Raw genomic sequence first — 15,798 nt, forward strand, 5'->3', positions numbered from 1 at the left:
TATCAGCTTCTTGTTCCTTTTCTAGTTTGAGCAATTCTTCCTGTCTGACATGCTTGCAATGCCATGATTGGAGATTTTTTTATGCAAACGAGCTTTAACTCATGTTTGAGGCCCAATGACTTGAGTGTTGCATAAATTGCAAAGGAACACCACATGGCGTGCTTTTCCAGTCTTTGTAACACGCCTCCATGTTGGTTGATAAGCATCAGATAAAACAAAACTGACACTACCATTAGAGCTTGAACCAAGACCAAAGCAACAACTTTTCCTTTCCTTTTATTACCCATAAGATCTTAAACATAAAAATGTATCTAGTGTCTAGTTTTTTTTAATTATAAACAAAAATGAATAGCACATTTTAAAGAAACAGAAGAAAATACTTGATTCATGCATTGGTTTGAACATAAAAATGAATAACTGGTTCATTTAAAAAACCAATTCTGGGTCTGATCATGTCACACACACATGTATGTGTACGTATATAAAGCTTAAAAAGGAAAAAAGGATCTTTTTTGAATTCAATTAGTGCAGGTCTAATTGGACCAAGAACTGGTCGTTTACTGGATCTGATCAGAACCAAGTCTGGTCGGACCCAGAACTGGTTGCAGTCTAGGTTCATTGAGATTGCACTAGGTCGACCACTCGATTAATTAGACATAGGTAAAAGTACACCTAGATCTGATTCGTAAACCTGGAGAGAGAGAGAGAGAGAGAGAGAGAGAGAGAGAGAGAGAGAGAGAGAGAGAGAGAGAGAGAGGTGCACAGTCTAGGTAAGTTGGGGAAGGGGTTAATTGGTGCCGAGACTTGGATAATTTTGGATTCAGTGAGAGTTTACTGTGTCCAAAATTGTACCATCTGTGCAGGTTTACTGCACCTAAAAAGCTGACCCGAGTCCCACTATGTCAAGTAATGCATTCACACCTGTGTTACACTATATCCACAAGGGTGCATCGACCATTTAGATGTGTCTATGTTGCATAGATTGTGTCATGTGCATGTGAGTCACTCACTGGCCTTTTATTTATATATGGTCTCTGTTTGTGTATGTGTTTCAAGGAACTACTTCAATATGATTATAGATTGCTGAATCTGGTAATATAAAATAGTTTTAGAGAATCATAAACCACCTTTTATACATCTATCAACGATCTACATGTCAGTAACAAAGGCTAGTGATGCATATGTAACAATGCAGTAAGGATATGATGGGTTCTTTCTAGAGCATTTGATCAACTGTACTAGTTATCCATGCCTGTTTTTCACTATACATTTAACTTTTATATTAGGTTTATTTGTCATTTTTATGCTTGTGCTCTGCACTACGTCAGGTTGTGGATTTTGGGGAAAGTGGACCTGTTCGCTGTTCTCGTTGCAAGGGATACATAAATCCTTTCATGAAGTTCATTGATCAAGGAAGGCGTTTTATTTGTAATCTTTGTGGTATGCACTGGAAGATGAAACCACTTAAGAATCTTTCTATAATTTGCAGCATCTTCTTAAGTTTGTTTTTCCTCCTAGGTGATGATTTATCTCAGATACCATAGCATGCATATAATGTCCGATTGTCACTTTATTAGAATGATTTTGGAAAATGTTGCCACAAAATTTTGTGCTGTTTATTGGTGATTTTTTATGCTTTTAAAATAATCATTATCCAGTTAATTAAGAGTGGAAATTTTCTTTGAGCGAAGATCTTCTATTTTGAGTTTGTATTTGACCAGTCTTTATCTCCTTCCTGTCTTTTAACTTGGAAAGAAGTTTCATGTTATCAAAAGTCTGTTATGGAGGGAGGTTGTTACTTTTGTCATCAGTTTATATGTTGCTCGATCCTTGTTCTGATAAGGTTATAGAGGAAATATAAATTTTGGTATCATACTCTCTGCAATGCGTACACACTTGGAGGTTTTTGAATTTTCTTGCTAGGTTTATATTGTAAATTGTTGCTAGATGTTTTTGGTTTTGTAAGATGTGTCTGGGTGTTGATCCACAAATGATATAACTAAAGTCACTACAGAACAGAATAAAATATCAAAATTTGCTTGTCATGTGTTGGGACTCAGAAAATAGTGGACTATGGATATCAAAAGAAGGTTTTGATTGGTGAGGTCATTGATTGAAAGGTGAGAGACAACTAAGTGGAAGCAATGGGACAATAGTTACATGGATCAAAGGACCAGAAAATTGAGCTGTTTTATTGTGGCTAGTGTAATGAAATATGGCTACAAACAAATGCCTCTTATGAGCAAGTAAACATACACAAATGAAGACAGAGTGCTTAAGAACAGGCATAAAAGAACGAGAGGGGGTTCACCCTTATTTATACACAACTATGTCACATGGGTGCGGGGGCGCGGCACTTTTAAAAAACTTGGGTGCGGCAAAAATATAAAAAATTATATTATATATATATAATTTTTAAGTTTTAACAGTTAACAACCGTAGCACTAATGAAATAAAAAACAATTATCATAATATCATCAAATCAATTCATCATCATGCATGCAATAAATCAAATTAACAATCTACAATTCTATTATGCAAAGTGAACACTCCTAAGCATGAGATTATAAAAAATATATGTGTAGAGTCTGCACTCTGTAGACATATTTTTTCACTTAACATGTATTAAATTAGGTATCTTTAATTTTATGTTTAAATGAGTTTCTAAAGAGATCCAATTAAAATTAACAGTCTATATTGCAGCAAAACTTTGTCAAAAAAAATCAAAACTCGGGTGGGTCTGATATAAAATTTCACAAACTATGCTTGGATCTATGCATTAATCTCACCTTTGGGCCTGAAACCCGAGTCTTAACAGGGTCTTCTTATTTATCACCGTACATGGACCCTTAATACGGGTCAGGTCCGGATAACCTAGACCTGTTGACCCCACCCTGCGCTAGAACCCTAAACCCGAAGGTCACCGACAACCTCATCGTCTGCGCAAGACAGAGGGAGTGAGATTGAGCGAGAGAAGAGAGATAGAGAGATAGAGAGATAGAGAGATAGAGAGATAGAGAGAGCGAGTGAGAGTAAGTGAGAGATAGAGAGAGCCAGTGAGAGTAAGTGCGAGATGGATAGAGCGATAGTAAGAGACAAAGAGATTGAGAGTGAGAGAGATAGAGCGAGCGAGTGAGAGTAAGTGAGAGATGGAGAGAGCGAGAGAAGAAAGAGCGATAGTGAGAGACAGAGAGATTGAGAGACAAAGAGAGTGAGAGAGAGTACCTGACGAGGAGAGGTCAGGCGGAGTGGTCATCGCCAGATTCAGGAGGAGAGATCGAGAAGAGAGGTCGTCGCTGGCGTCGGGGTCAGGTCGTCGTCGGCTTCAAGAGGAGAGGTCGGGAGGAGAGGAAGGGAGGATTAGGGCAATTGTTTTTGCCCTAATCCTCCTCTCCTCAGCCTATTTCATCGGGCGTGTTTTTTTAAGATCCAAAAATTGGACATAAATGGCCCTTGGTGCATTGACCACACCCACGGTCGGGTTGACCGCACCAGGTGCCGCACCCGCACGTGCACCCGCGTCGTGTCGCATCGCATCGCGTCGACACGGGTGCGACACTTGGTTGGTCGAATCCCTGTGACATAGATACACAAGCTATGTCACACGGACTTGGCTGGGGGGTCGACGCACCCGCGTCGACACGGGTCCGGACACAGACACGAGGCAGACTCCAGTCAACAAGTGTTAGACTCGGTCAACGCACTGGGGTCGAGTTCGTCCACTTTATAGACTCTGTCATCTTTGACCGAGTATATTTTTGTCCATTTTTAGGGTAAAAATAAAAAAAATCTTTATATATATATATAGCATGAGTGTTTTTATGCTGTTATATATTCACATATATGGCTTGAAACTCCATGGCCCCTACTCAACCCTAAGGGGCCTCTTGCTTTTTTTTCCAGAAAGGGGATACTCACATGGGAACTCAAACTCAGGGTAGGGGGGACCTTGTTACGCAAACTGCGAGCAAGAAACAATCGAAGGAAACAATAAACAAGAGAGAAAAGAAAGAAAAGAAAAGAAAAAAAAAGAATTTATACAAGGCAAGGGCGATAACCATAAACCTAAACAAGTCGGATCCGGGAGGAGCCCCCGGACCCCCCTTTCTGCAAGGGCAAAAACTCTGAATCAGGCTTCACAACTCATTAGACCTCCCTATCAATGAGCCCAGACCTTGACCACAAAACTCGAATACTCTTTGAACCAGCAGGAAAACATGGAAAACACAACTAGTTCCAGTAAAAAATTAACACCCACCTAGACAATCCTCCTCAATGGTGGTCGTATATTGACAGTGTGATCACTTTACCATTAGAATAACCACAACAAATGAAAACCATTACCAGCCTCTTTTATGAGTGAACATCAACAAGTTCAACAAAATTAAGTTCTTAACAATTCAAAGGATACCATGGCAGTGCCCAAGCACCAACAATGACTTAGATTTGCAAAAAGTACAATTTGCGAAGTTAGTAAAAACACTCATGCTAGTGCCAAACTTTAGAGGACAATATCCACATATATGCACACACTGAATATATTGTTATATATATATATTAAAATATATATACATATATATAGCCGTGTCCCCGTGTTCAAATTTTTTGAAATTGCGTCGCACCCGTGTCGCACCCGCACCCATGTGATATAGTACACAAGAGGTTGGACTATTTCAACAACTTTATTGACTAGTCAACTCTACGTTAACTAGTAAAAAAAGAACCCATTAACTCTATTTGATATTTGACCAAATAGTTCCTATAAAAACAAAAAAGGATAAATATAAATTAATAAAGTAAAAGTACTAACACACCCTTAATATTACACAACCTATTATAAGGACTGAAATGATCAAAATACCCCTAATGGGTATTTACCTATTATATATATATATATATATTTATATATATATATATAACTTAACACTCCTCAAACTTACGGTGTAATCACTGAAAGTTTGTTAAGCAAAAAAAAAATTGGGGAGAAGGGAGAGCTTTTGTAAAGAAGTCGACCAATTGAAATTTTGATGTTACATAGGGTAGGATGATGGTCTTCCTCATGTACTCTTCACGAACATATTGACAATCTATTTCGATATGTTTGGTGCGCTCATGAAATATGCGATTGCCGGCTATATAGATGGCACTTTTATTTTCACAACATAACCTTATAGGTGATTGAATATGCACACTCATATCTTCAAGTAATCTCCACAACCAAACAATCTCTGATGTAGTGACCATTACACGATACTCAACTTTAGTGGATGATAATGATACTTTTTGTTGTTTTTTGCATTTTTACAACACAAAAAAATCACCTAAAAACACACAAAAACCAGTAGTTGGGTGGCAATAATTTGAATCTCCTCCCCAATCTGAGTTAGAATGAGCAATTAGCTCAAGAGAAGAGGAGGATAATAAAAGACCTTTAGAGGTAAAGGTTTGTAAATATCTAACAATCCTATCACAACACTTGTGTGAACTGTGGTGGGAGAATGTTGGAATTGTCTATTTGTATGGGCCGTATGCACAATATCAGACCTAGTAATAGTTAAATAAGTTAAGGCACCAATCATTTGACGATACATAGTAGGATCATCTAAAGGTATATCTTCATTTTGACATTAATAACTTCAAGGGTATCCATTCTTTTTTCGTCATTAATTCCTGACTTGTCAATAATATCATTAGCAAACTTGGTTTGAGAAAGTAAATATTTTTTAGGAGAATAAGCAACTTCAATTCTTAGGAAAAAACTAAGAAATCCAAGATCAGTCATTTCAAAATATTTTTTAAGAATAAACTTAATATACTTTACTCCTTGTTTGTCTTTACCAAGGTTGCCAAACTAGGAAGCGGAAGCGAGAAACGATACAGGAAGTAGAAGCGAGAAGCTAGAAGCTAGAAGCGGGGAATAAAAAAACAATATAAGAATTAAATGAAAATCAAAATGAAACACAAATAAAAACTAAAATAATTAGTGACTATTCTTAAATTTCATGATTTTTTAGTGTAAGAATTAAATTTTTAACAAAATCTAAAAATGATGATTGCCAATTTAGAGAAAGCACATGAAAGTGAGTGAGAAGCGTGAGGAAACATAAAAAAAAATGAAAAATAAAGTGAGAGAACACATAAGAAGAATAGATAAAGCGTGTGGAACACATAGGAGAAGCGTGGGATAATCGAGATTCTCATCAAGTTTTAGAAGCGAGGAGTATCGCGCTTTCGAAACGAGATTCCGGGAAGCTGGCTTCCCACCTATCTAAGAAGCTTTCGGTAACTATGGTCTTTACCTGTGATGATCATGTCATCAACATAAAAAAGGAGAACAAAATTCCCTGCATTAGATTTCTTAGTAAACATGGCAATATCAATATAGCAAGATTTAAACCCAAGTTTGAGCATAACAGAGCTAAAACGATTATACCAGGCTTTGGGTGCATGTTTTAAACCATAAAGAGCCGTTCTCAATCAAAACACCTTACCAGGAGGAGTTTCATATCCAAGAGGCGTATCCATATAAACTTCTTCTTTTAGATCTCCATTTGAAAATGCATTTTTTATATTTATGTGATAGATATTCCAACCTTTAACAACAACAATTATGAGTGTCCTAACTGCAGTCATCCTAGCTACAGGTGCAAATGTTTCATCATAGTCTATCCCATATTCTTATGTGTAACCCTTGGCAACTAAACTGACCTTGTTCCTTTCTAGGGTGCCACCACTCTTAGTTTTAACTTTATAAACCCATCTACAACCTATAATTTTTTTATCTTTAGGTGAATAAGATATTTCTTAAGTCTTAGATTTTTCAAGCACTCCTAATTCTTTATTCATAGCTTTTATCCATTCAAAATATTTCTTTGCCTGATTATATGTGGCAGGTTCAAAGTAGGACAAAATCTTATCTAAACAAGCTCTATATTGTGGAGAAAAAGATTCATATGAAACAAATCTATCAGGCTATGTCACACGGACTCGGCTAAGGAGGTGCTGCACCCGAGTCGACACGCTCCGACACGAGTGCGGACTCGGGTGCGGCTTAGGACTCGGCCCGGACTCGGTCAACGCCGAGTCGGACTTGGTCAATGAGTCCAGGCCAAGTCCGTCCACATTTTGGACTCAGTCAACTTTGACAGAGTCCAAAAATGTCCATTTCGACTTTTAAATTACATTTTGGATCTGGGTCAGGTCGGGTTCGGACCCGACCCAAATCCAATTTTCTTTTGCAGCCGAACCCTAAAAGGGGTTTATCGACAGGGGGAGGGGCTTACCTTCTTTATTTTGCTTCTCCCCTTCAGCCCCTGCAGCTTTCTTCTACACCCACGTCGGCGATCCAGACTCCGGCGACGGTACGCACAGGCAACCACCATCTCCCCCTCTGTCAACAGGTATGTCGATCAACCCTCCCTCTGCTCGCAGCCTCCCTTGCACCCTCTGCTCGCAGAAGAGGGGCTCAACCCCTCTCTATGCCTCCTATTCACAGAGGAGGGGCTTGGCCCCTCCTCGTTTCGCTTATGCCAGGCAGGCCCCTCCCCCCGTACCCTCTGCTCGCAGAAGAGGGGCTCGCCCCCCCTCTCTGCACCCTCTGCTCGTAGAAGAGGGGCTCGGCCCCTCCCTGTACGTCCGATTCATAGAGGAGGGGCTCAGCCCCTCCTCGTTTCCCTTTTATTGCAGGGGTAAGAAGTAGGAGTGGGGGAAGGAGGGGGCTCGACTGACAGGCCGAGCCTTGCCACGCCGAACAACAGGGGAAACGAGGAGGGTCCGAGCCCCTCCTCGTTTTCCTTTTGTTCGTCAGGGGTAAGAAGGAGTGGGAGAAGGAGGGGGCTCGGCTGACAAGCCGAGCCTTGCCATGTCGGACAGAAGGGAAACGAGGGGCCGAGCCCCTCTTCTGTGAATCGAAGGCAAAGGGAGGGGCTCAGCCCCTCTTCTGCGAGCAGAGGGTGCAGGGAGGGGCCTTCTGTCCGGCGTGGCAAGGCTCGGCTTGTCAGCCGAGCCCCCTCCTTCCCCCACTCCTTCTTACCCCTGCTGAACAAAAGGAAAACGAGGAGGGGCTCGGCCCCTCCTCGTTTCCCCTGCTGCCTTTGGCTTTTGGCAAGGGCGAAGCCCCTGACATGGATAAGGTTCAGCAGGGGCTTGCCCTGCCCCTCTTTTTTTGTGTTAGATAGGGGGTAGCTCCTATTACTATTATTTTGAAATTTGAAGTGTTTATTAACTTTATTTTATTTACTTATTTTCTTTTCATATTTCACTTTTCAGATATAATGGCGAGTTCTAGTGGTAGTGTCAATACATTTGGTTCAACTTCTAACCCTGAATTAGAAGTTTCTCAACCATTTTGGAGGCTTGTGACAAAATGGGTAAAAGCTAGTAGTGGTGGTGGTGGGAATGTGCAGTTTCATTGTAATCTATGTAAGACTGTTTTCACAGGTTCTTATACGCGTGTGAAAGCACATCTTTTGCATATTCGTGGTCAAGGAATTAGGGCATGTTCTGGGGTTGACAAAGACATGTTAAAACAATTAAAAAAAGAACAAGAGGAAGCTGAAAAGAAGAAAATTGCAGAGATGAGAAGCGATTCGATTAATTTGTCTTTTCCTACTGCTAGTGATATACAAGAAGAGCTTTTAAAGAAAAGAAAGATGGAAAGCAATAAAACAATACAAGCATCATTAAAAAACATGGCAAGAGCAGAAATTGATAAAAAGATTGGTCGATTCTTTTACTCAAGCTCAATTCCTTTTAATGTAGCTAGAAGTCCATACTGGAAAGATATGATTACATCTTTGGCTAATTGCAATTTGAGTGGTTATGTGCCTCCTAGTTCAGAAAAACTAAGAACAATCATTCTTGCAGAGGAAAAAAATAGAATTGACGACTTGTTAGAGACTTAAAAATTTGCATGGAAACGACATGGAGTGTCGATTGTTTCTGATGGGTGGACTGATATACAAAGGCGACCACTGATAAACTTCATTGCTTACTCACTTAATGGGCCAATCTTTTTGAAGACTGTTGATGCATCTGGAGAGTATAAAGATGCTGAGTATTTAAAGAGATTATTTGCCGAAGTGATAAAAGAAGTGGGTGAAGAAAGTGTGGTGCAAATCATTACTGACAATGCTCCAGTTTGCAGTCATGCAGGAATGAATTTGGCAAGTGAAGATACATATTCACATATTTTTTGGACTCCTTGTGCAGCACAGAGTTTAAATTTGGCACTTAAGAGTATATGCAATCCATCAAAAGATCATGCACATGCACATGAAATGTGCTTATGGATTGAGAAAATAGAACATGATGTTCGAAATATTAGAAATTTTGTTGTAAACCATCATCATGCCCTTTCTATATTTAATAGGCATTCTGATCTCAAGTTACTGAAAGTTGCTGAAACTCGTTTTGCTTCTCTCATTGTTATGATAAAAAGAATTAAGCAACTCAAGAATGCATTGATGATGATGGTGGTTGATCAAGATTAGGATTTTTATCGTACTGAAGATGATGTCAAGGCTCAAGCTATCAAAAAATTCATCTGTGATGATTTTTGGTGGGATAAAATTACATATTTTGTTAAATTTATAGAGCCTATTTGGGAAATGTTGAGAGAAGTTGACAGAGATGTACCCATGCTTCATAGAATTTATGAAATGTGGGACAATATGATTGAAAAAGTTCAAAGTATCATTTTTAAACATGAGAAGAAAGATATTGCACTTGATGATTCAGAATTTTACAATCATGTACATTCAGTTTTAGTGAGAAGATGGGATAAAAATAATACACCTTTGCATTGCATGACACACTCTCTTAATCCAAAATACTACGCAAAAAAATGGTGGACAGCAGGTATTGGTCGTGTTTCTCCAAATGAAGATCATGAGATATCAAGAAATAGAATGATATATTTGGGAAGACTTTTTAATGATCCTCACATGTTTAAGGTTATAAATAGTGAGTTTGGCAAGTTTTCTACTGGGAGATTTGATTCTTTAGCAGCACTTGTGGCAAGGGACGAGGAAGATCCCCTTAATTGGTGGGCAACATATGGATCAGAGACACCAAATCTGCAACGTCTTGCAATGAAGTTGTTATCCCAACCTGCTACATCATCTTGTTGTGAAAGAAATTGGAGTACATATGCTCAAATTCACAACATTAAAAGAAACAAACTCACTAGTAAAAGAGCAGAGGATTTGGTTTATGTTCACTCAAATCTACGATTAATTTCTCGCCGCACCAAAGAAGAGTATAAGTACTTTTTTTTGTATTCAAAGTTTGTATTTAAATATTTGCATTCAAAGTTTTAAGTTAGATATTAATATAGTCATTTTTTGATGCAGTTGTGGACCATCCAAGAATTGGGATGTAAATCTAGAAGATTTTGACTTGGAGGGAGAACATAATTTACATACTCTCAACATGGACTACCTCGATCCTGTTCTTCCCTCTAATTCAGACGATGAGGCAGATTTATGATAAGTTTTGTTGTTTATCACACTCACAAGCTTTTTTATGTGTTATATTTTGCTAAGTTTGTGTTGTTAAGAATTGCTTTTTTATTTTTGCTTTAAAATTTATAATCTTTATGTGTTAATTTATTGTTATATATATAATTATATATATTTAAAAAATATATATTTATAATATATATTTTTTAATACATATATATATATATATATAGCCGAGTCCTCGTGTCCAAATTTTTTGGAATTGCGCCGCACCCGCACCCGCACCCATGTGACATAGCTATCGGGGGTTCTAGAGGTCTGATTTGATTTTCTAACTCCATCTAGTTGTTTGGTTTCTAAGGTGAAATAATTTTTTAGAGCACTTGGTTGTCTATCATTTGCACGTCTTCTATATTGAATTACATTAAGTTCTTCTGATTTAATATTCCCACTATCTTATATATTGAGTTGAGGCTCTTCATTACTAACATTCTTAAATAAAATCTCATTATTATTTTGGTGTAATATATCAAATAAAAAAGAATACTCAAAGTTCTTAGGCACATTTTGGAAGAAACTTTCATTCTCCAAAAAATAAACATTCCTTGAGATATAAACTGTCATTTTCTGAATCAAAACATCTAAATCTTTTTGGGTTTTGCTGATATCCAAAGAATGCACATGGTATAGGTTTACAAGAGAGTTTATCATTTTTGTTAGTGAGAACAAAGCACTTGCATTCTAAAGGTCTTAATCTACGATAGTCAGGAGAGATTTTAAAGAGTTTTTTATAAGGAGAAATATTTTGAAGCTTAGATGATGAAAGTCTGTTAATAAGATCCACAAACAATTAAACAAGCTTCAACCCAAAAATGTTTTGGAACAATTTTGAAATTAAAGGGGTTCTAGTGGTCTCAATTATGTGCCTTTGTTTTCTTTCATCTAATTCATTTTGTTGAGGTGTATAAGCACATGATCTTTGGTATAAAATCCCATTGTTTTCAAAATAAGTTTTGAAATCACTTGACATAAACTCTCCTCCAGAGTCGGAGCAGAAGATAGAAATTTCAGTTTTAAATTGTTTTTTTCACAAGATTATGATATTTTTAATTTTTTTTCAAAAACTTCACTCTTGTGCCTAAGTATATCCAAGAAAATCTAGTATAATCATCAACAAAAATCATGTAATACGAGTAACCACCTTAGGTAAGATAGGAGAAGGTCCCCATACATTCGAATGCACTAATTCAAACAGTTTAGAAGAAAAGATGGTTCATTTAAGAAAAGAAAGGGTTTTATTTTGCCAAGAACACAATCCTCACAATGAAAAATTTCATTACAAAATTTGTTCAAATATGGTACATGAGATAACTTTGATAAACTAGGATGTCCTAGTCTTTGATGCCACAAAACTGTCTACATTTTGAATATTATAACAAAAACTGTGTTTTGGAAGCAAAAGACGATCCATGTAGTTGAGGTCTTCTCTGTGTCCTTTCCCAATCTGCTTCTCGGACTGGAGATCCTGCACCAAACATTGTTTAGATGAGAAGAAGACACTACACCTATGGCCGATAATTTGAGAAACAAAGAGTATGTTTAAATTTAATTTTGGGACAAATCTAATTTTTGGAATAGGAAATTTTGAAATACTTTTGAAATTCCCAATGCCTTTTATAATAAGAGAGGACCCATCAACAGTAAAAACATTATTTCGCTTTGAATTAGTGCAACATTCACAAAGCAAAAACATATGTAAAGTTATATTAAATGAGGCTCCGAAATCTAAAAGTCAAGAAACCTTACCGGGAGATGAAGAAGTAGAGACCTCGACTCCCGAAAGAGTGGAAGATGAATTTTTGATTAGTGGATGAAGGACCTCCATGATTTGAGAGAACATAGTTCCAATGAATTTTTAATCCTCATCCGTTCCACTTCTTTCTTCGTGAGATGTTCCCATGGATGCCACCTTTTTGTCTTCTCTTCTTTTGAACTTGGGACAGTAGGTTTTGATGTGCCTCGACTATCCACAATTATGACATATTATATTTTTTCTCTTGTTGTCATCATATCTAGGTCTCCCATAGAAAGGTTTTGAAAAATGTGGTGGTTTGTAGACATTTGTATTGGTACCCAGTCTTGACACGGCCAAAGCATTATCCTTGATCCCCTTAGGATCAAACATGGATTTCAACTTTGTCTCTTCCATACACACTTGAGCTAATTCCTCGTACAAGGGAAGATGTTTTTCCCTATAAATGATATTGACCCTAACTTGTTCGAATTCGAGTCTAAGACCTTTAAAAAATTGGAACAATTGTTCCTCATGCTCGTATTTTTTCCATTCTGAAGCATCATTAGGTGTCTCCTATATAGGTTCAAGCTTAGCTAATTGATTCCAAAGTCTTTTGAGGGTATTATAATATTCCCTCACCGTTTTATCACCTTGTTTGCAATTATGTATTTTGTCTTAAAGATCTCACTTGTGAGCAACATCTTTTTAAGTATATGTTTGTCTAACATATTCTCAAGCTTCATCCACTCTTTCAAATTCAAGAATATCGGAGCATGGCTCCTCATGCATACTACTTATAAAGAGAAAAAACTCTGACACAGTCCACTTCCCACTCTTTATAGGCTTTTTTTGTATTCAAGCATAGCTTTTTTCCTTTCAACTCCCTTAAGACTCTCTTCCTTAGATTCACCATAGGCTCTAACAACTATTCTTGTGAGAATTGGTTGTGGTTCCAATGCAAACCATCAAAAAATTGCCATATATCTTTACCCATGAGGATTCTTTTCATCGTCGCGACCTACATATTGTACTTTTTTCTATCAAATTTGATGGGAACAATCGTTACAATGTCTTTATCAGCTATAAAGGAGAAGAAAAAGGAATAGAGACAAGAATGAGAGGAAAAAAGAGGAGATTGCAAGAATAAAAGTGTTAAAGAAGTTTGATGGCGTGCTTCTTGAGGTAATGAACCAATGCTCCACCAATCTCACAATCCTCATCTTGATTTTCACGTACAAGTTACAACCCAAGATCACCAAAGCTTTGATACCATGTAATGAAATATGGCAAATACAAACAAATACCTCTTATGGGCAATTACAACATACACAAAATGACACTTATGGGTCAAGATACAATTACATACATAATGCCACTTATGGGCAAGAGTGACAACATAAAAAATATAAAGAATCTCTTGAGAGAGTGCTTGAGAACAAGCATAAAATAACAAGAGGGGGTTCACCTCTATTTATAAACAAGAGTCAGTCTCAATAGAGCTGTTGGACTGTTCCAACAACTATAAATATAGCTATTGGACTGTTCCAACAACTTCATTGACTAGTCAACTAGTAAAAAAGAACCCAACAACTCTATTTGGTATTTGACCAAATAGTTCCTACAAAAACAGAAAAGGACAAAAAAAAAGAATAAAGTAAAAGTACTAATGTGCCTCTAATGGGCACAACCTATTACAATGACTGAAATGACCAAAATACCAGTAATGGGTATTTACCTATTACCTCATTATATATATATGTGAATACATACAAAGCATATATATATGCAACTTAACAGCTAGATGTAATTCTTTGGTGGTGTTGGCATTTTTCTAACAAAGCAAACAGAGTGTTAGTCCCTCAACATGATACACCGATGAATTGAGAAAAACAGTATTTTAGTGATACATTCAACTCTATTACCTTCTCATGTTATATTAGTGTGTTATGCCATACAGACACTTCACTCAGCATGCATATCCTGTGTCAACATGATGCCACACTTGGACATTCCAGGACACTTCATAGGCACAGTCAAACAAGTAGTGCACATAGTCAACATTGTCTCATTAATTTTATCTACTTATTTTTATGATTTTATTTACTTGCGTTCACTTGCTTTCTTTTTCTCTTAGAATTTATCATCAATATATTGTATTTCAATTTTAACTTAGTTTTATTATTTGATGTTTTTAATTACACACGCACATAGATTTGTGCATGACCATGTCCCTATGTCTTAATTTTTGAGAGTTGTCGTATCATACCTAGCATATCCGCGGACATGTCCATATGACATAGCTAGTGTGTATATGACATACATGTATGTAGCACTTTTGTTGCTTGAGGAGGTGAAACACAACTTTCTCCTTGTTGATGACAAGGCTTCAGGCAGGATGATTGAAACTGAATCCATTAGGTTGAATGCCAAAGGCAGTGAACCAGAAATCCATGACAGACCAAGCAGCTAGGAAGAAGTGTAAAAATGAAGTTGTTGAAACTAGGTTATGAGATGATTGATTGGCCAAAATAAGCAACTGTAAAATCCAATTCATTTTATCATAACATGCTTAATCTAAATTAGAGGGGGAAATTCACGAGTATGTTCATTTCTTTTTCTGTCCAACAGAGACATTTCAACTTCATGCACCTAGCTCTTGCCAGGTAACATAACCTTGGGTTGACAATGTCAAGGAGCTATATTCGTATTTTTTTACTTCAATGAATCAACTATCTGATATATCATAGAAAAGATTAGAATTGAATATATAAAAAATGATAAAAAACCCTTTGAAATTTTCATCTGCATTTATTGCAATTCAGATAATCAGGCAATTTTTGTTAACAGACTAGTAGATCCTATCAGGATCAATTAATTTCTAGTTCAAATTAATACTACTCTTAAGATAGATCAGCTTACAATAAGATTGAGGATCAAAATATAAGCTAATGCTGAAAAGATTTGTTGCTGAATAGAAAAAGCCATACGAAGCTAAATGAGTATGAGGAATAGGGCTGAGGTGCGTGTATATTGGAAGAAATGCAAAACCAGTTTCTCCTTCTCTTGGATATATAATTCATGGTAACCAAGGTGCTGAGGAAAGACATGTAAATATGTAACGACCCCAACTCATACCTCTTAAAAATGTAGATTTTTTTTAAAACTATTGCGCAAATCTTCTCAAAGATCCGAGGGTCTTTACATTTTCACTCACAATTGGATAACCAAACAAATCACCAGAGATTTTACATTTATCATCCACCATAGCAAGCCAAATTTTATTAACTAAGTAAGAATAATCTCGATACAATTACATAAGAAAAATCAGAGTGCTTGAACAATTTAATGTAAAGAAAATGAAAGAAAATCAGAGCCACGTTGTTCATCTGTGAAACTGTCTAGCAAACGTGTAACACTCGTAGCTCTTCTAGAAGCGAGTCACTTCACTGATTTCCTGCGATTGCGAAAACCACAAAAGTAGGGGTGTCAGAAATTCGAGAAATTCTGTGTACGAATTCCTCTAATGAAACAAGTAAGCAAAAA

General features: G+C 37.0%; 1 protein-coding gene across 1 annotated transcript in view; it reads left to right on the top strand.

Annotated features, from left to right (window-relative positions):
- The window catches only part of LOC149815977 (protein transport protein SEC24 C-like), a 175,970-nt gene that overhangs the window by 52,603 nt on the left and 107,569 nt on the right, over positions 1–15,798 (top strand). The window contains exon 5 of the mRNA XM_089988866.1: positions 1,329–1,440. Coding sequence (XP_089844992.1) covers positions 1,329–1,440 — 112 coding nt within the window. The remainder of the gene's footprint in view (positions 1–1,328; positions 1,441–15,798) is intronic.

Source organism: Nuphar pumila, chromosome 15 (genome assembly GCF_984573655.1).
Source record: "Nuphar pumila chromosome 15, dmNupPumi1.hap1.1, whole genome shotgun sequence".
NCBI classification, from domain to species: domain Eukaryota; kingdom Viridiplantae; phylum Streptophyta; class Magnoliopsida; order Nymphaeales; family Nymphaeaceae; genus Nuphar; species Nuphar pumila.